The 20,854-nt window shown below is 46.9% G+C and overlaps 1 protein-coding gene across 2 annotated transcripts in view; it reads left to right on the plus strand.

The window, feature by feature from the left end:
* Positions 1 to 56: 56 nt before the first annotated feature.
* LOC135809182 (C-1-tetrahydrofolate synthase, cytoplasmic-like) overlaps positions 57 to 20,854 on the plus strand; it is a 25,640-nt gene continuing 4,842 nt past the window's right edge. Inside the window, exons 1-24 of one of the 2 annotated variants that reach the window (XM_065322467.1) lie at positions 57 to 213; positions 317 to 401; positions 3,821 to 3,880; positions 4,931 to 4,984; positions 5,495 to 5,554; positions 9,389 to 9,465; positions 9,728 to 9,828; positions 10,395 to 10,447; positions 11,156 to 11,245; positions 11,496 to 11,579; positions 11,808 to 11,919; positions 12,307 to 12,399; positions 12,551 to 12,627; positions 14,363 to 14,418; positions 14,652 to 14,730; positions 15,170 to 15,264; positions 15,815 to 15,998; positions 16,571 to 16,628; positions 16,851 to 16,900; positions 17,538 to 17,612; positions 18,146 to 18,325; positions 19,003 to 19,082; positions 19,322 to 19,382; positions 20,157 to 20,337. In XM_065322467.1, the coding sequence (XP_065178539.1) occupies positions 161 to 213; positions 317 to 401; positions 3,821 to 3,880; positions 4,931 to 4,984; positions 5,495 to 5,554; positions 9,389 to 9,465; positions 9,728 to 9,828; positions 10,395 to 10,447; positions 11,156 to 11,245; positions 11,496 to 11,579; positions 11,808 to 11,919; positions 12,307 to 12,399; positions 12,551 to 12,627; positions 14,363 to 14,418; positions 14,652 to 14,730; positions 15,170 to 15,264; positions 15,815 to 15,998; positions 16,571 to 16,628; positions 16,851 to 16,900; positions 17,538 to 17,612; positions 18,146 to 18,325; positions 19,003 to 19,082; positions 19,322 to 19,382; positions 20,157 to 20,337 (2,098 nt within the window). In that variant the 5' untranslated portion in view covers positions 57 to 160. The remainder of the gene's footprint in view (positions 214 to 316; positions 402 to 3,820; positions 3,881 to 4,930; positions 4,985 to 5,494; positions 5,555 to 9,388; positions 9,466 to 9,727; positions 9,829 to 10,394; positions 10,448 to 11,155; positions 11,246 to 11,495; positions 11,580 to 11,807; positions 11,920 to 12,306; positions 12,400 to 12,550; positions 12,628 to 14,362; positions 14,419 to 14,651; positions 14,731 to 15,169; positions 15,265 to 15,814; positions 15,999 to 16,570; positions 16,629 to 16,850; positions 16,901 to 17,537; positions 17,613 to 18,145; positions 18,326 to 19,002; positions 19,083 to 19,321; positions 19,383 to 20,156; positions 20,338 to 20,854) is intronic. The other variant, XM_065322468.1, reaches the window with a different exon arrangement.

The following is a 20,854-nucleotide window of genomic DNA, read 5'->3' on the forward strand; positions in this document are numbered from 1 at the left end:
GTGACAAACGCGGGAAGGAAGCATTTTGCACGTGACGTTTGATGATTGTTGGAATGTTGGCCAACAAACTCATGACATTCATTGTTTTGAGCCTGACGTTTATTTTGTGTTCGACGAATCCTTACAGTTAGATGCAAAGGTAGTTCTTTCCCAACCGAAGATGAGTGCGGCGGAAGGCACAGCTACACTGCTGTCCGGCAGGACTCTGTCAAAGTAATGATCAGCCTTATTCGTTGAGCATCTCTGCATTCACAGGGCAGGTTTTCAAATCATGAATTGCTACTTTTTGTGTTCTGCCAACATTTGAAATTCTCAGGGAAATTTTTGCCACACTTAGCCAGGAGGTTGCACAGCTTGCGGAGGCCATTCCTGGTTTCAAGCCTGGTCTCACCATTGTCCAGGTGAGCCCCAAAGAACAGTCACTTCAAGTCACGTGAAGAATGAGAAGACAGAAAACTCTACGATATTGTTTCTTCTAGCACCCTATGCATTACTGCAGTGCAATTATACACTCGAGACGTTTTACTTGTAGGGTACTTTGACCTTGCGAATTACTTATTTGAATACAAAGTTCGTAGCTTGTCCGATTGGCTAGAATTTAAGATCTTAGGTCAAGTGGTGGAACGATGGACAGTAACCAAAAGAGGTGACTGAAAGAGGTAATGCTCTAAAAGGCATTTGAACTACACCACCACAATCTAACTGAATACGCTGCCTATAGTTTATGAATGCACTGTAGCACTCTAGATACACAACGTATCATTTGAGGCAGAGATGTTCTGTTCATAGTACAATACCTGAGACATCTGTCCCTCCGGAAACTTGCGGAGGTGTTTCGGAAATACCGTGGAAAAAAGTAGTGAGGTAAAATACCACAATTTGCGGTGAATACTGCGGATATTGTCAAAAATTGCGGAAATTGCCACCAATTTCAGTAGATGTAGTACAGCACGAAATAATAATTGCAGTGATATAAAGCCATGCATGGCAAACAGAACATGTGCCTCGCTGAGGGCATGTGAGTGGCAATACTCGATTGGCAACTGTGGTCAACTACTGATTACGAGAGCTGGCAAAACAGCCTTCTTCTATCCTCAAACAACACTTGACTAAATTGCTGTGCTCGTTCCTTAGCAGAAATATGCCGAGCCTTATTTTTGACCATTGCCGTTGAAAAGTGATAAGATAATGAATGCGAGAAATGTGCCAGCTAAGGTGTGTATTTACTGTGATTTCACAAATTTCCGGTGTACTTTTATTTTCAGTACTTTCGGTGCATCTGTTTCATACCTAAAATTTCAATACACCGAACAAACGCTAACACACATAATCCAATAGGGAACTGCTTCTCTGTACCTAACTTTTCTGTTCACCTAACCTGGCCTTTTGCCCTCATACCGACAACATTGAGCACCGAAAATTTCTGAAATTAGAGTACCCCAGATTTAGCGTTTTCATATTGTGGACATATTAGCGATCGAAGAATTTCATTGTACATGTACCGTAAAGTCTGCTGCAAACGCCCACTTCGCTGCAAACGCCCACCCCAGCGGGTCCATACTATTTTCGTCTTTTTCAGGTCATTATAGTTGTAGAAAACTGGCATGAAAGTCAAATGCGTACGAGAACGACTATAATGCCTACAAATTGCCTATGTCTCACCAAGAGGCTCTGCAAAAGCCATTGTCATTATCTTGCTGCAAAGAAAAAAAACTTCGGTCGAGATTTCCTTTCATACGATGAATGAGTCGTCTTTGTTGTTAGTTCGTTCTCCATGAAGTAATGCCGTAGAATCCATCTGGTTTTCAAATCATGGAATTTCTGCAGTGCTACTATGTCGCGCTTTACAATTGTAAGAATGGAGCGGTGATTGTTCTGACGAAGCGTCATTCAACGACTTGGCAGGTCGCAGTATTGCAGTTGCAAGTCGAACAGGGGGGATGTCACAGAAGCTACACCTACAAAGTCGCTGCTAACTTGTTGAAAACTCTGAAGTGCTCGAGAAAAACCCTTGCCATTGCGCTTTGCGTGATTTGGAAATGATGGCTTGAAACACCGTCAGAAGTGTATTTGGTTCCTGGAATAGCCTGTTCATCACTACCTTGTTATTCCGAAGTAACTCCCGTTTGGATTTGCGAAATAGACAACCAACATCATAAAATCACTAGGAGCTAGCTCGTAACTTGTGCCCAAAACATTTTGAAACCCGGAAAATGGACATGGTTAACCGTAGCAAAGCGCTCCTCGCGCTACGGTGTGAGATGCACTTTCGTACAGCAGGGGTGAAAGTGCATGGGGTCAGTGCGTATAGGCCAGCAGATCTTGCAAAAATGGTGTGGGCGTTTGCAGCGGACTTTACGGTACATGCAGCCACGCTCAGTGACCTTGGAAGAGTGACCCGCGAGTCCTGACTTTCACCCATCTGCTAAATTTTGATAAGACTTGTGTGGTGCTAAAATTGTGTATGTCGAGAGTAGGAGCGCTGGTGAAAGGTGCTAGCAGGAAGGGAGGAAGAAAAATCCCCCAGCATTCATTCTATTTTCTGTATCGAGCTAGCATATTCCCTCACTTCTCTCCTACCCTTTCTCCTAGCACCTTTCACCAGTGCCCCACTCCCCCCCCCCCCCCCCCCCCCACACACACACTCACTCACGAACCTCTTAGCTCATTGCACCTTTCACCAATCTCCACACATACACACCTTAGCTGACACATTTCTCACGATCATTATCTTATCACTTTTCTGCTGCACCTCGCAGCACATCTACTCCAGTTCTTTGTTATTGACCGTTATTGTAGTGTTACTGGTATACCCTGCGGATGAGCCATGCCCTAATATTTGGTGAATGTCCAGAGAGACTTTTGCAGCACAGATCATTAAATTTTTATTTGTTCAGACTGAGAAATATGTAAATGGCTGCATTGGAGTGCGCGAATTCTTGGAAAATATCAGCAGCATCTTGAAGTAGTACTGTAAAAGCAGAAATTTTCGGTGGTGTTTTATTTTCGGTAACTTCGGTGCCGACAATTTTTCCCGAAAATAAAACGCACCGAAAATTTCGGTACAACCGATACTGTATGTATGTAGTACTAGTACACTACTTACCTGGAGAACGGGTTTTACCGAAAATTTCCCTCTACCGAACCGCCGATTTTGGAGAATACCGAAAATATTACACCACCGAAAATTTCTGCTTTTACAGTAGCCAATCCTAGAGCAGGGATGTAGAGATTGGACCAATCAGCAAGAGAGAGAGGCACAGGCATTGACAGACAGACAGACAGACAGACAGACAGACAGACAGACAGACAGACAGACAGACAGACAGAGAGAGAGAGAGAGAGAGAGAGAGAGAGAGAGAGAGAGAGAGAGAGAGAGAGAGAGAGAGAGAGAGAGAGAGAGAGAGAGAGAGAGAGAGAGAGAGAGAGAGAGAGAGAGAGAGAGAACCTGAAGCCCATCCTTTAGAACTGGTCCAGCCAGCTGAAGAGGATCAGTACAGGCCAATACAGTGCATGCGTGTATTATATCCAACTGTTGACAGCATGTTGTGCCTGCCTCACTATCTCAGCTGGGTTGGTTGACGAAAGTGGAGCGGCCAATGCCGGATGGCTAGCTAAGCCAGCGGCTGCTATGTTCCCGATGAAAGGCTGTGCAGCAGAGGGTGAGATTACTGTTGAACCAGGAGACTTTACTTGCACCACTTTCATAGTCAGATGACTAGCAGTTGTGTAGCTGCTGTTGTTAGTGATATGGATTTGTTATCACTCAGTGACTAGTGACTACAGCGATCTTTGTTGAATTTCACTTCTCTTTTCCTAGGTTGGTGATAGAGAGGACTCCAATGTATACATTCGCCAGAAAGTGAAGGCAGCCGACGAGGTGAGTTGTCTGAGATGGCATGCTGACTGCTGGGCAGTTGAAGTCAGTGTGCAGCAGCTGTGTGGTCGGTTATTATCGGTGTGTAAGCGGAGGTGTGGTCTATGCGGCAGATGTGGCAGTCAGTTACCAGGAGGCACTGTTCACTATCGGCTAGGCGCTCACTGGCCAAGGGCTTTGCCTCTAATTGAAGGGCAGGTGTTGCGTTGTATGCTCTAATAGAGAGGTTCAGGGGTACGGTTTTCCAGGCCCAAATCTGTGTGGGCGCTACAGATTTTTTAGAGGCGTGCTTCATACGATTTTTCGGCATGGATAATCCGTGTGAACTGGCTTTCATACAAACCATGTTTCGTATGGAGATTTCGCGTCATCGAGTGCAGAAAGATATTTCGCAAATTTGGTACAAGAAACATTGATTTCGGTACAAATTTTCAAAATAAAAAGGCATAGCGCGGGGAATATGACGTGTTTGCGACCGTAACCTAGGCAATGACGGCAAATACATAATTTCCGTATTCCAGAACATTTCACTGCTCGAAAACGACTCATAAAACTCCGTAGCGCCTCCACGGATTTTGGCACGAAAAATCGTACTCCAGAATCTCTCTATTCCCAATGGTCAGCAGGAGTGGGGATATTTGATTTTTGCAATGTCATCATGAACTGCAGATTCTTAACGGTTAGCATCCCACAGGGTATTTCCAAATACAATGTACTTCGAAGTACATGATATGTTTTTGGTTATCTGTTACTCGCAGGTGGGTGTGCTGATCATCAAGAACCTGAAGTTGATATTGTTCTTGGCCCATTGATCCATACCCTGGGTTCTATGTTGACAATTTGTGCAGCTGTATGCCAGTGAGCTGGAGCTTCATAGTTACTTGTTGGCATGTCACTGATAATGATTCATCTTGTGTCTTGCATTGATGAATGATTCATCTTGTGTCTTGCATTGATGAATGATTCATCTTGTGTCTTGCATTAATGAATGATTCATCTTGTGTCTTGCATTGATGAGTGATTCATCTTGTGTCTTGCATTGATGGTGTACAGGTTGGCATTCTTGCTCGCCATGTCAAGATCCCAAGCAGCTCGACCCAGTCAGATGTAAGATGTGCTGAAGTGCTAATTGTTCCCGAAGCTATGCAAGGACGTTACGTAGTAGCGGCGTAGCCAGGGTCCACAGCGCTGTATTTCGTATCTGTGTGTATGTGTGCGTGCATGTGTGCGTGCGTGTGTGTGCGTGTGTGTGTGTGTGTGTGTGTGTGTGTGTGTGTGTGCCGTGCATGTCCGCATGTCACATGACTGACTGTAGGTGGCGAGTGGCGCAGCGGACGGTCACATGTATCCCATGACTGATGACCAGCTCAGCTAACTTACTGAGTAGCCGAAAAACTTGTTTGTATGATAGTCTAGATAACTTAAGACCGAGTACAGCGAGGGTCCTGAGCTAGCTCTCTCGTTTATTTGAATTAGTGCAGGGCAGTGAGTGATGTTACGTGTGGTAGTGTTGGGCTGTATTATTTTTGAACTTCATCTTGTTTTTGTGTTGTAATGCAAGTTATGTTTTCACTTTTAGCTGTAATCGCTCATGTTAAATGTTTTGTCTGTCTTCAGCTGATGACCCTGATCGACAGTCTGAACAATGACATCTCAGTGCATGGCATCATTGTGCAGGTATGGCTATTGCGTTTTCTGACTGGCTGCCTGCTGGACGCTTTGTCTCTGTCACCTGATCTGGTCATTGGATATGTAGGGTTCACAGATTGGCATGCTTGCGTTGACAGTTGCATCATGCACGTGACAGGCGCGTGCATGTCCCATACCACACAGGCGGGGGAGCTTTCAAATCGCATTTTCCATCGATATCGCTCACTTTTAACTCTACGGCATTCATTGCGGTTGACTCAAAGTAAACTGGGGAAGCTGTTGCGTTTCCGTTGAATATTGAACGGTCAGTGGATAGGCAAAGCCAAGAGCAAAACAACACGCCATTGTTTGTCAAATCGAGCACGAATGGGCGCAGCGCATATATTTTCCGTGTGCGTACTCTGGCCGACAAGGTGTGCAGAATTCATGAAGAAGAAGAATGACAAGAGCAGCAGCGATCTACACGCTGCATTTTTGTACATTTTCAGCGCATACAACCATGATGAGTCAACTACAAATCTGCTGTGAAGAAACGAGTAGAAATAAATATTTGATTCTCACCTGACTAGCAGGCTCAGGCTGATGGAGGAGAAACATTCGGTGAGGCCGAGGGAGGCTTCGTTGTCCAGCCGGAAAAGAGCGCTCTGCAGCCAGACTTGCAGCTGACTGCCAAGGTGGGATGAACACCACGGTACTGTCTCTCCCGTCCACCTCCGACGCTACAACCATTTCGGCATGGCGAGTCCCTGGACGATGGGCACTCCTGTACACCACTGTAAACTTCTCTTGACGTGAGCGTTCGACCAGCAGTGCCACCGGACGCCTTCCCCCTTGCTGCAATGTTCTTCTTGGTGTGCTCGATGATCTCGGTGTTGATAGACTTGCAGTAGGCTTTAATGCGGTTAGTGGATTGCTGGCGGTATGCACTTGTCACTGCACTACCAGGTGAGCTTGAGTTGCCATGCAGGATATTTTGCACGAAAATGTATGAACTTTGCTTGCTGACCTCGCTCTCGTTCGGCGATAATTGACACTTACTTGCCGCAAGATTGAACTGTCTCTCCGCCAAGACGTTATGCACGGGCAGAGTTGCTCGTGCAGGTAAGTCCATCTAGTTTCTACAAATTCCTGGGGCAAAGAGGGGCTGTCGGTCTACCTTCCGAAGCATACAAGGCTTGGTAGTACGTAGGCATTTGGTGGTGAATGTAACCAACCTTGAAATGCAGTTGGAAGAGGTTGAAGTCGGTCATCTTGCCTCTTGAGCCAAACCCTTCCGCAACCGCATTTCGCAGGGCGACATTTACGGCAATGGGTGGCACTCGATAAAAAAATGGTGTGCCACCCATCAACCTTCCCCTGCTGACTACCTGACTGAGTGCTGGCCGTGTCTCCGATGGTGCCGCTTATTGTAGTGATGCCGACAATTCCGTTAAGGACAAGGTAGTCCGCCTGAGCCTGGTCCTTTCCGCTGCCTGTAGCAATCAGTGTGTCTGCTAGTACATGTCCTACTGGACTGCTCTCGTTGCTGCTCCACAAGTGTATTCCCATCATATGGCAGCGGTCTTCATAGCCCTTGTTGGCATCGTCAGCAAATACATAAATGTCACTTACGCTCGACTGGAGCCGTTGACGCATCAGTATGTTGTCCACTTCACCCAGTAGAATGTTCCACTCACTGAGTGCCGTTGGTGCCACCTCTATGTAACTCCCTGTGCGTGCCTTCACCTGTCAATAGCTGATGCTGGTGACATCCGCTGGTTGCTGAGGTTGCGTGCATGCTTGATATGCTGCAACCCTGTTATGTAGGCTGGGATCATACCCCCGCTGACTACGTCCTTCTTGCAGTGCACACCTAACGCCGGGCTGGCCAGTGCTGCACTGTACTGTCTGCTGCAGCTTTTCTTTTGACACCGTGTCTCTTGTTGCCTTGCTTCTGGCTCCGTAAGCCCAGGCTGCTAGAGAAGTGAAGGAAAAATCAATACGTAGTGCATATTTAAGATCCTTCAGGCACTTGTCCTTGACAAGGGCGATGGGACGTCCGTCCATCCACGGCCAACGGGACAGAATCTCGGTGATCGCCACTGCTCGCGGAGCGGAACAAATCTTGGTCATTGACGGCTTGGATTTTGCAAATCCGTCCAGCGAGGACTGGTCACTCTTATGCTCCGTTTTAGGAGCTGCTTGGCTGGCTTGGGATGGATGCTTCGTCTTCAGGTGGCGGTGGAGGCTCGTCGTTGATGTCCCATTGTATGAGAGCGAGAGCCTGCAAAGGCTGCAACACGCCGTATCGTTCCCGAGGTTCGTGTGAAAAATTTCCACACTGAAGAGCAGGACTGCCGAGAAAGGGGCGAGTCGACAACAGCGTCAGCACTGGACAACTCCGGAACACTCATCGTCGTGGCTAAAAGCAGCAGCTTTGCAAACAAGACAAGTATAAACGAAAACTGCTGGTGGTTGGTTCAACTAACTGAACGACAGTTGAAACTGCAAGTAAACAAGTAACGGTAAGTAGTTGAAACTGCAAGTAAACAAGTAACGGTAAGTAGTTCAGGACAAAAGTTCAAGAAGCTGCTAGCTGTCGGATCGCGCGGCACGGCAGTCCCTACACTACAGCCCACAATTATAGTCTAGTAGTCTACGGAATAGAGTGCTGGACTAGTCGACTCTACGGAACTAACGCAAGTAACCACTCTGCGAGCATACATGAGTGTACATGTACTACAATGACTTGTACGTGTAGATCTACGTGCAGTCTACATACAGTACAGTTGTACAGTCAGTACCGTAGCGCTGGAATTCTTTCCAGGCATGTACTAATGCACTGATTGTGCTGCGTGTCACTAACGATCTCTTTTCGAACACAATCACTAACTATCGCCAGAGTTGACGAACGAGTACTCGATGCGATCGTTTGTTCCCTAATAAGTACGCTCTTCGAGTCGATATGTGTTTACTTCGAGAGATGCTGTCGCCGCCTGTTGCTCGCCTCCACAATCCAAAATGGAGGCGCATATGATGGGTGCTTTTAGTGGCAAGCCGTGAACCCTAAAGTTGAACTTCCAGTTGATTCCAAATGTGAACCATGCATAGGGTTGTGTTGAATCGATGAACACTTTATGGTAGTCGTCAAACAGGTACTAAGACAGTTAGACCCTATAAGCTATCGGGCGGGGCCCCGTCACTATGGAGTCGGGGTTTGGGGTACCCTATACCGAACGTACAAGTGTTGAATGCAGTCTAATCCATGATGCACCTGCGCTCATGCATTACACCATGATCACACCCACACCCAGGGTTTGTATTGTGCTTAGTTGACCGGCGGCGCACACCTGGCTGGTTTGTCCTCATGCACTGTGGCTAGCACTGTCCACCATCGACTAGTACTTGGTCAAGGGAGCTCTACGCATACCACACATACCACCCATGTACTGACTGTGTTTCTTGTCTCATCTGCTTGCACTTTTCATGTAGAATGTTGAAATGCGCAATTTTTCCACTTCCAGGGGTGGTATCGACTCTACTGAAGTACTATCGCGTACCCTATTGCTATCGGGTTGGTCACCTAGGTAGCGGGTTCTCTAGTACCTGTTTGACCACTACACTATAGGATTTGTGCATCATACTGTGAGCGAACTGTCTACTGAGTCCAAATTACTAGTACATACCCGGTACTTGGCACGGATGACCCTCATTCCACCATGAATAACCCCCGAAGGGAATTGATGTACATGTACAGGTAAAATGTACTTTGAAGTTGTTGGGAGTGAGTGAGGTTCTACTCTGTGCTGTGAAAGCACATTGTCATGTGTTCATTTATTTGTGTGTGTGTGTGTTTTGTCTGTCTGTGTATGTGTGGTGTAGCTGCCGCTGCAATCTGACTCACCAATAGACTCTGCCGCTGTCTTGCGTCAAGTAGCTCCGGAGAAGGACGTCGATGGGTATGTACACATAACAGACATTGTGTCGGTTTATGCCGACGTTAAAGCCGACCTTTTCTTGCGGGCTGTTCGTAGGATCTGGTGTCCATCTACTTGCGGTTGTAGTTGTAGTGGTATTTACTGATAAAGTGTGTGTGTGTGTGCGTGTGCGTGCGTGTGTGTGTGCGTGTGTGTGTGTGTGTGTGTATGCGCGCCTGTGTGCATGCATGTGTGTGTGTGTGTGTGTGCGCGCGCGTGCGTGCGCATGTGTACGTTTTTTTAGCTTACACGAGGTCAACATTGGACGGTTGGCAAATGGCGACATTCCCGAAGGCCGTGTGCCGTGCACACCGTGCGGTGTCATGGAGCTAGTCAAGTATTCAGGTAAGTGTTTGTTCTGCTGTGCTGTGTCTACTGTATCACCTTTTTTTCCTTGGACCATTTTGTGTGTGTGTTGGCTGTGGCAATAGCTATTCATATGATGTTATCCACAGCTCAGTTTTGAGAGTACTCTAATTTCAGAAATTTTCGGTGGTCAATTTTTTCGGTATGAGGGCAAAAGGCCAGGTTAGGTGAACAGAAATTTTCGGTACAGAGAAGCAGTTCCCTATTGGATTATGCGTGTTAGTGTTTCTTCGGTGTATTAAAATTTTGGGTATGAAACAGCTGCACCGAAAGTACTGAAAATAAAAGTACACCAAAAATTTGTGAAATTACAGTACTCTGTTCTCTAATTGGCAGTGGAAGGTTTCACTGAAGGCTGTGGAATTACTGAGATGATGGTGATATTTTCATCACCCCTATAACCGTCTCGTCTGTACAAACAACAAATGGGGCTTCTACTTGTCAGCCTTTTAATTTTCTGATTTTCTCTCTCTCTCTCTCTCTCTCTCTCTCTCTCTCTCTCTCTCTCTCTCTCTCTCTCTCTCTCTCTCTCTCTCGGTCTGTAGGAATTGAATTGGCAGGACGTAAGGCTATTGTTGTTGGTCGAAGCCGTGTTGTGGTAAGTATGTTTGCTTCTGTCCATTTATAGTTCACAGTGATGATGTCTGCAGTGTTTTCGCGCTTGTGCGTGCTGTCGGAGTGCTGAGCATGCGTGTGCAATGCGGATTTCATGGTCAGCTAACGTTGTAATGCAATAATGGTTGATTGAGTTCAATTCATGTGAGCTGGCTATACATGTACATCTCCGGGGGAGGCTTAGGGCTGTGTTCGTTGATACCATGCCTATTATTTCTGCGATGCCGCACGAAGCAGGCAGAATGAATTCTGTTATCACCTCGGATGAGTTTGTCGAAGTGAGCGACTTATTCAGAATAGCAGCTTGCCATGACTCGCTAACATCCTAACGCCGTTTTCCTATCTTACATGGAGAATGTATTGCCACGAAGGCACCTGTATTTTGCTGCGAAGGCATCTGTGTGGCTGCGAAGACACCCGAGTATTGCTGCGAAGGCACCTGTGTATTGTTGAACGTTGCTGGTACTTGGTTCAAGATTGGGCCAGTGTGTCAAAGCCGTCTTGTCTTTAACCGTAACCTGCTGACAGTCTAACACCACTATCGCCACTATCACTACCGTTGCTGTAACCATGGCGGAGAAGGCAGACGCGTGGCGTGGAAGTTCATTTGAATCGTGCACAATTGTGTTGAGTGGAGAAGGCACCTTGCGCAACGTCGGTGTATGTGTCCTAATGTCCTGTTCTTGACTAGTCCCAGTCAGCTATTGGTAGCACTGATCCACCACTGGTACCAACCATTGACGATGATGGTGATGGGTGCGACGAGGTGGCAGTTCACCAAGTGAGTATTTGCTATAGACACTGCCTCCCCCTGGTTTTGGAACAGGTGTAATGGGTGTACTGCAGACTGTAGTAGAGATGGTTTTAGTAGATGGTATTGAAAGCAAAACCGGCGTTCATGTTGTGGCTATGTTCAGTTCTGCTGTATTGTTAGCAAATAGTACGCTTACTTCACTTGTGCAGCAACACTCTTTTTATTCAGTTTTGTTTTGGATGTGCCACGCTCTCTTTTTATGTTCTTGCGTGCCCAGGGATCGCCGGTCGCTGATCTTCTGAAATGGGCCAATGCCACAGTTACAGTGTGTCATTCCAAAACAGCTAATGTTCAGGCAGAGGTGAGTGCAGTCTGGTACAGAGTCGCTACTGTAAGACTTTCTGGAAAGGCTTGGAATATGTGTATTTGTCCAGGATTTGAACACAGTTCTTTCATATCATAAGTTCATAACCAAGAGTCCCCCAGGGTTATAAGTTGAGTTAGAGCCTCCCGAGACTTGTTGCTCCTGGTGCTGCTCCTCCTCCCCTTGCTGTTGTTCATTATTATTTTTGGGATTGTGTGTATGTAGGTTTGTAATGCGGATGTGCTGGTGGCAGCATGCGGACAGCAGGAGATGGTGAAGGGTGACTGGCTGAAGCCTGGCTGTGTTGTGATCGACTGTGGTATTCACAGTGTACCAGGTCAGTCAGTGTGTTGCTGCATGCTGCTGTTGCAATGTGCTTGCCTAAGGCTGCACTTGCACGACAAGGCACGACCAGTTTTCCGTTTTGTTGCGACTCTAGTTTCTCGCTTGCGCAACCATCGGGCAAAACTCATTCTAGCTTATTTGTAATAATAGAAAGGCTCTGACTTTTTTGTCATTGAGCAGTGTGTGAGCAGGGGACTGACCCCACTGTTTCCTGCCGCTGTTGACGTGTTGTAGTATGTATGTGACACACATACTTGATGACAGAGAGAATTGATCAGGTGGTGCAGACTGTTGTGTTGTATATTGATACATCAGGGGATATTGTGCTGTGATTTACTGTTTGCTCTCTACTTTTTCTGGTCCGGCCTGCATGGTCTAGATGCAAGCAAGAAGAGTGGCAAGCGCCTAGTCGGTGATGTTGAGTTTGCGTCAGCATCCAAGGTTGCATCTCATATCACCCCCGTCCCTGGCGGTAAGTATTATGTGTTTGTGTGTTGTATGTGCATGTGATTTGTAGAACTGTGTGCGGGACAATGAATTGGAGCCTGGTGTCTTAAGGGCCTGTGCCCAAGTCCTATCTCTGTCTTATTCCAATAACTATGTGTTTGTGTGCGTGTACACAGGTGTTGGCCCGATGACTGTTGCCATGCTCATGTCTAATACTGTCAAGTGTGCCAGAGCTTTCAGCCTCAAGTGCCAGGTAACTAGCATAGCAACATAAACCCCTCACTCTATTTCCTTTCCTCTCCAGCTAATGATGGCTAGTAACAGCAAGAGTACATGAAACCCTGAGTGTGCAGCTTCTGACTTTTCTGCATGGCTGTCTGTCAGGGCTAAATTCCAGGATTGCATCATATTTGATGCAGATCTGAGGTGGGAAGTGGCATAGTGCATACAACTGAGCTGCAGTTGTGCAGAAAGAGACCTGCTTGAATCCTGCTTGTACGCACTGCATCACTAAGAGAAGCAAGAGAGAAAGCCTAAACGGCGGCTTAATTGGAGGGAAGCATTAGCCAAGCATGCAGTGTGGCTAATTGGGGATAAGTAGCGTACCTCTCGTACGCATGTAGTAGGAAGTAGGGTCATGTAGGGGAGCAGAAAGTGTGTACGAGAACAGTTATGAAGCAAGACCAAAGAGAAAAGAGAAAGGAGGAAAAGTTATCAGGGGCATGCTGTGTATGGCGCAGTTGTAATGTAAGTTACAATGGAGGGAACACAAATTGTGTACCGTTAGACAATAGATAGGAGTGCAGGCTGAGCGGGGAAGAGAATAGCACCAAGGTCTCAAAGTCTATGTAATGTGTAGGCTATGGTATGCATATGGTACCATGGCCTAGGCCTGTCACTTGCACTTTCGTCCCGCGTCCGGGAAATTAAGTATGGTACATACTGTATGCTCGTGATCAATCACGGCACATGGCGCTCAGTATCTCCACGGGGCGCAATGGTGAACAGAGCATGTTCCACTGCGTTCCAGTCGAAGGCATTCAATGCCTCAACTGGGGTCTGTAATAGGCACTGACCTACCAGGCTGGCTGATGCTTCCTTCTGCAAGTTCAAGAAGGAGCACTGTTCTACCAGCTGTCTGGCTGTTGTAACTTGTTGGTATCGCCAACATGGCACGCCAAATGGATAAAAGAATTCCGCCAACGTGCACGTTTCTTTCGCTGACTCATAACTACTCTGTCAGGGAGTGAAACTCCTTGGCTGGTGGCGTAGCTCACTGGTTAGAAACCAAAGTCTTCTAGTCTGTTGTAGTTTCTCGTTCCAATGTGATAGCTCTCCTAGGTTTTGATTGGTAGTGTCACGTGGGTTTTCTAGGTACATTGTGCGTTCAATAATGGTAGACTCGTTTGAAAGTTTCTGGAATTGCAGCAGAATTTTGGAAAAATTACTACTTTCTACAGTGCATTTCAAAACTATAGACGCGTAGGGTTTTTGAAATATTTCAAATTTGGCTGGAACTTTTTGAGAATAGTTTTCGGAATATTGCTCAGGATCGCTCCACAATTACTCTCATATAGTTTCTAAAGGATTGGATAACAGGCGCCCAATTTGGAAAAATTTATGCACAAAGTGATCACAGATTTTATGTGGTATAGATGCTGGCATAACGGTTTTTGCCTAGGTACGCGTCTATAGTTTTGAAATGGACTGTAGATGAGTTTGAATGGTTGAGATCTTTTGTTGCATCTCGGCAATTGTTGTAATTTTGTTAAACCTTGTGCTTGCGTGCACTGAAACACCCCTGCTCTCTCTCCCTCCCTCTCTCTCTCACTCTCTCTCTCTCTCTCACTCTCTCTCTCTCTCTCACTCTCTCTCTCTATCACTCTCTCTCACTCTCTCTCTCTCTCACTCTCTCTCACTCTCTCTTTCTTTCTCTCTCTTTCTCTCTCTCTCTCTCTCTCTCTTTGTTTGGTCTTGGGCGTGTGTAGGGTGGCAAGTGGGATATTCGCTACCTAGGTTTGAACAAGCTGAAGCCAGTTCCCAAGTAAGTCACAGAGTTTAGCAGCAGTCTGCCTCCTCCACACTTTGCCTTTTTCGCTGTTTGACCCGTTGCTATTCGTGCTATCATTCATCCTTGCTATTCTCTTTCCCATCTTGTTTAGCTGGATTATCTTCATTCTATACCTCTCTCTCTCTCTCTCTCTCTCTCTCTCTCTCTCTCTCTCTCTCTCTCTCTCTCTCTCTCTCTCTCTCTCTCTCTCTCCATGTATCTCACAGTGATTTGTCAATTGCCATTGCTCAAACACCGAAGGATGTTGCCGAGATCGCCCGTGAGCTCGGTCTTCTGCCTACAGAGGTGAGACCTGTACTCCCTGATGAGTGTCTCGGTTTGTGGAGGAAAGGCATACATTTACCATACCGATATTTGTATATCTCAACGTGTAATCTGGTGGTTTCCTTTTCCTTTTTGTTGAGTGCCTGGCCTACTGCATATCACATTGTACATACATAGGTACATAGGTACACTTACACAGGCAGGGCCACTGGCAGGTACCCTTGCTCGTCTCGCCAGCTATAGAAGTGCACGTTGAAGTAGTGATGATATTTAAACCGTGAAGCACATTCACACTACCGATAACAAACTAACGTTACAGTGAAGTTTTGCAGCTCTCACCGCTGCACTGACAAGGGATTTTCCCTTTTTTCGCAGCGCGCATGCAGCCGGAGCACGTTTTTACTGCTGGAATTTTTTTACTGTGTTGTGTGCCTTTGTTGTGGGGTTGACTTGTGGTTAGATTGACTTTTATGGAAAGAAGAAGGCAAAGGTAGCACTGAACACACTGGATCGCCTATCCTCGGTGAAAGATGGCCGATATGTAGTTGTTACTGGGTGAGTTCTAGTGTCCAGGTCTATAGTGCGCTACCAGGGCATACACGTACCGCTGGACCTCTGTTTTGCGACCACTGCAGGGGGATTTTGATAGATATTTTTTAATTTTGTTTTCATGGATCAATGGTTTGTTGAGTCATTGTGCTGCATGTGTGATCCTGCGGATGCCGGTCTCTACAGACAAGCCGTTGATCAAGTGTTGAGAAGTCCTGTTCAGAAAAAGTCTGCAAGTCTGCATGGCATTTCGTTTTCAGTACACCGTGGGGTGTTATCGTTTGGGCCAGTCTTGAAGCAGGCTTGGTGTTGAAGCAGGCTTGGTCTTGAAGCAGGCTTGGTCTTGAAGCAGGCTTGGTGTTGAAGCAGGCTTGGTGTTGAAGCAGGCTTGGTGTTGAAGCAGGCTTGGTGTTGAAGCTGTTGATGGGCTGTTGTATTTGCAATCACACCTAACACGGAACTGTATGCCCATTCCAGTTGTACAGTGATTTGGAGGAGCAGTAGACTGATGACGTTCCTGGTCTTAATCATTTTGTGTACCTTGTTTCCTATTCAGTATTACGCCGACTCCGCTGGGTGAAGGCAAGAGTACTACCACAATTGGTCTCGCACAGGCTCTGGGTGCGCACCGCAATCACAACATCTTTGCGTGCGTGCGTCAGCCGTCACAGGGACCCACGTTTGGCATCAAGGGTGGCGCTGCAGGCGGTGGCTACTCGCAGGTCATTCCCATGGACGAGGTCAGTGTGCTGTGCTCTGCCCACTCAGCCACTGTGTGTAGCCTGTAGTCTGTACAGTTGTGCTCTGCCCAGTCAGCCACTGTGTGTAGCCTGTACAGTCGTGCTCGGTGAAACCCGACCCAAAGTGCAAAGCTGGTGCTTTACCCAGTTCCGATTACATCATTGTATTTGTACATGTGTACGTACCGCGGAATTCGTGCCACATCCAGGGTGTCAATGGCGCGCAAGTTGAGGGCGCCAGATATGCACTCTGGGTCGGATTTCACCGAACGGAACTGTATGTAGTATGTACATAGTTATGCATATAACAGTTACATGGCATAGAACACATGTATGACTATGTGGATGTGTCTGTTATACTGCTGTGGCACCACTCCAGAAAAAGCGCCTGTGTGGGCAGCGTGGTGTACGCTCCATCGGCGTTGATGATGATGATGACGATGGCCATAGCTTAGGCCTGGGAATGTCTACCAGGCATCTAGCTGCTCGGAACGTCCTACTAGTGTGTAGTCCTAGCGTGTACAGTGTCCTTTGCCAACTTAAGTCCCTATTTGTTTGTGCTTTCTATCCAGTTTAATCTTCACTTGACCGGAGATATCCACGCCATCACTGCCGCCAACAACTTGTGTGGTGAGTTCCTATAAATTTCATAATTTTAGAGAGAAGAGAGAATTTTTAGTACATGTACTTTGATCGAGCGATGCATAAGGACCTGCAATAACTCTGCGCAATCGCGTTTTCTTTCACCCCTTTTGCATCATCTGATGAAAAATTGTTATTGGGATAGCAGTAGTTGAAGGCTTCTGCAAGCATGAGCTGAACATCTGCCGGTTGTCTTGTTGATTGCTGCAGCCGCTGCTATTGATGCCCGTATCTTCCATGAGTCGACCCAGTCCGATCAGGTAAGAGCAGTCTTCACTCGGTTTGGTTTGCGGCAAGCATGGCTTGTGTAGAAGAGTGTAGTGTGCAGTGTGCACGCGCGCGCACGCGCCCACACACACACACACACATTACACGCGTGCATGGTGAAATTTTAAACTGGGTAGGCCAGTCTGTTCTCGCTCTTCACAACGTCAGACCCAGGCTCGGATTGTCACCACTGATATTGAAGCTGTACTGTGAAATAACTTGAAATAAGCTCTTCCAAGTTCGAATCCAACTCTCGATTAGTTCTGGTAGCGATAACTGAATGAGTCCCGTGTAGTGGACTGGATATTATAAAGACCTAGAAGTTGCGCGGACGTACAAAGTCACCACCACTATGGATGTCTAGCAAATGCTAATCGTTTGTAAAGGCATCCGTTAGTTTGAGGGAAAGGTGCAAATGGGAAAAGTCTGAAGAACATTTTGACTGTCACCACCAGGACTCGAACCTTTCGTAAAGATGTTGTATTTGGCCGGATGGAACCACACAAGCCCCACTATCAATGAGAAGCCATTGCATGCTTTGTGTGGTTATTGTGTGTGCGCATCTCGTGTGCTACCATACTTGCAAATGAGTGATGCTGGGCTTTGAACACTTCCTTCTGTTTCACCCAGGCCCTGTACAACCGACTTGTTCCCAAGGTCAAGGGCAAGCGTACATTCTCTAATATCCAGTTCGGTCGCCTCAAGGTGAGCAATGGTCTCTTTTTTTGTGTTCACTGAGCTTGTGCTGGGCTGGGCGCCTCGCCAACATTCCACAAGCTCAGTAATCGTAATTCCACATCTACCCAATAACTTTTAGATTTGCGCCATGATGCCGCCATTTACACTTTGCTTTGTGGGTACTATATAAACCAATACTGATCCAGAGTTACTCATTACTGTTTTCTGATGATCGCTTAGTGCGTGAAACTCAGAGTTAAAACACTTTCTCTGTCCTCTTATTGTTTGTTTCTACCCAATAACATGAAATTTCTTGCTTTTGCTTGGTTATGCGCAAGCATCTGCCTGGCTAGAACCCAAACTGCGTGACTTGTGTCTGTGCAGGACAGCCTCAGTTCTTTGTTTATGGGCACGTGTGGCTATTGGTTAGCAATTTGTTGGTGACCTTTTGAGATTTTGTTGCCAGCCGGAAGGAAGAACACCTGGGTATGCAACTTTTGTTTTGATGCCACCCTCTCTTTTTGTGTGTGTGCGTGTGCGTGTTTGGGACCTCTCTGCAGCGCCTTGGAATCGACAAGACCAACCCGGACGAGCTGACAGAGGAGGAGATCGGCCGTTTCGCTCGCCTGGACTTTGACAAGTCCACGATCACTTGGCAACGTGTGATGGACACAAACGACAGATATCTGAGAAAGATCACTGTTGGCCAGTCTCCCACTGAGAAAGACATCACGAGAGAGGTATGTGCAAGAGTGCTGTGCAAGCCGCTTAGGCTGTGTTTACATGAGAAATTTCAACCCGGGTCGAGTTCAGCCCGGGTTGAAAGTCTGTACGATAGACAAAAAAGGCGAGCGTTTACATGAAGACAGTTGACCCGGGTCAAATACTGATATGCCGCCAAAAGTCCACTTCTACAGTCCTGTATGGTCACGTGAATCCGTTCGCGCGAAATTTGCATCTGCAGTGCTGTTCAAACCTGGCGCGAGATACGCACAGAAGTACGTTTGTACGATTTTCTTGACCCGGGTTGATTTCAACCCTCCCCTTGGGGGGAGGGTTGAAACCAACCCGGGGCGAAATTTCAACCCGGGTCAAGCGCAATGCGTCATGTAAACGCACCATTCACTTTGTGCACATGGCGGGTTGAAATCTGACCCGGGTCGAACTCAACCCGGGTTGAAACGCTTCATGTAAACACAGCCTTAGTAGCAGAATCTGACCGGGTGGGTAATGGTTTGGGAATTTGAGCAAAAAGTGGATAGTTTCTTTGATCTGTTCCGGTGCATCGTGTGTATTCAACCTCATCCGGTTCATACATGTACCTGCTGGCTTTGTGTTGCCTTATGTCTGGTTTATAGTCATGACATGTGATTGCCTGTCCTGGTTTGTTGTGTTGTGCTGTAATTTGTTGGTTTAGACTCAGTTTGATATCACCGTTGCCAGTGAGATCATGGCCGTTCTGGCTCTCACCAAGGATCTCCGTGACATGAGGGAACGGTAAGTAAGGCCTGACAGATATGGCTGAGGACTCACACGCCGCACCGGTTGTTCCTGCTGTGGAAGTTCATTTCTTTGCAAGACTCCATGTATGTGGTTGGACCCCTGCTACCGAATGGACATGCTCACATTTTCTTTGTGTTGTTTTTGCTTTCTCGTGCCTTTTCTGTGTGTGACTGGAAGCCGAATGAGTTCACTTTTCTTCTTCTTTTTCGTAAACTTTTCGCATTCCAATGCAGCCTGGGCAATATGGTTGTTGCCAGCAACAAACGTGGCGAGCCCATCACAACCGAAGATTTGGTGAGTTGTAGTGTTCAGACTGTTGTTCCACTTTCTGGGACTGATTTTTCCGGTTGAAACGGGTGTTGCTCTACAGCGGTTACGCTCCGTGTTGTGTGGGCATGCGTGCTGTGTTTGACCCTGCGTATGACTAGTCCAAGCTCATCCAATCAAAGAGCACACCACAACCGCGAACATCATAAAGTTAGCCACGACCTGTGAACATCAACACAGGTGAAGTTTCGATTGTCAAGTGATGCTGCAGGTTCAAAGTTGAACAGCCATCACAACTTCAATAGTCACTCAGCCGTCCTCCTCTGAACTACGCTTTGTCTTTTGATTGCTCACATCTCCAGAGAACCTTCCTGTCCCAGAAATGAGATACACCACAAGCGCGGTCGTGGGACCAGGAAAAAAATTACTCCCGCCACAAACACGTGCTCCCAGCACTTTAACATGTAGCACAGGTAGCTCTATTGACTGGGTGCTTGAAATCCTAACGGTTGCCCGTGCTTGATGAGCACGTACCTGGAATACCTGTTTGACCCCTACTATTTTACTGTAGTGATTATCGCTTACAGTCGGTTGTATTGCTCTTATTTGATAGGAAAGTCGAATGCGGGCCTATAGCGGATATAGCGGGCGTTGCTAGTTTTTGTGTGTGTTGGTAACTGTGGCTGGCTGCAGTCTCGAAAGCTACTCTCTACAGTGACAGTCAGAGGCCCTCATTTCCTCTTGGTTTGTGCCGTGTAATTAATGACCGTTGCCACTCCACGTGTTGTGTGCTGTGTGCAGGGAGTCTGTGGTGCACTGGCAGTGCTCATGAAGGATGCCATACGACCCAATCTGATGCAGACGTTGGAGGGCACACCGGTGTTTGTCCACGCTGGTCCCTTCGCCAACATCGCGCACGGAAACTCGTCCATTCTCGCCGATCGCATTGCTCTCAAGCTTGTGGGTGAAAATGGTTATGTAGGTGAGTTAGATTTAAACTCGGATACTGAGCCAGTAATAAATGTAAAAAAGAGAAGAAACACATGAAAACGAGTTATGCAGCAACTATCCACGACTGTAACAAGATGATAAACGGTCAGAAAGTGCGATAATATGGCACAAAACTGACAGGCTACTGAGACATTCAGCGACCCGAGACCTTCTCTCTTCTGACCGTGGATAGTTGCTGCATAACTCGTTTTCAGGTGTTTCTTCTCTTTTTTACATACTTAGGTGAGTTAGTTGTGATATTGTTAGTTTTGCCTTCATGTTGCTTTGAAGTTTCTGCATCCTATGTACAAGTAATCCAGGGTTGAGGGACGAACCTGAGTGGGCTGTGCTGTTCAAGTATGCTGGCGTTCCCTCTGAACTGGGCGAACCTGAGTGGGCCGTGCTGTTCAAGTATGCTGGCGTTCCCTCTGAACTGGGCGAGTGCTGTGCAAGTATGCTGGCGTTCCCTCTGAACTCCGCTCACATTCTGTTGTTATTTGTGTGTGTGT

The sequence above is a fragment of the Sycon ciliatum genome, chromosome 2 (genome assembly GCF_964019385.1).
Source record: "Sycon ciliatum chromosome 2, ocSycCili1.1, whole genome shotgun sequence".
In the NCBI taxonomy this organism is placed as follows: domain Eukaryota; kingdom Metazoa; phylum Porifera; class Calcarea; order Leucosolenida; family Sycettidae; genus Sycon; species Sycon ciliatum.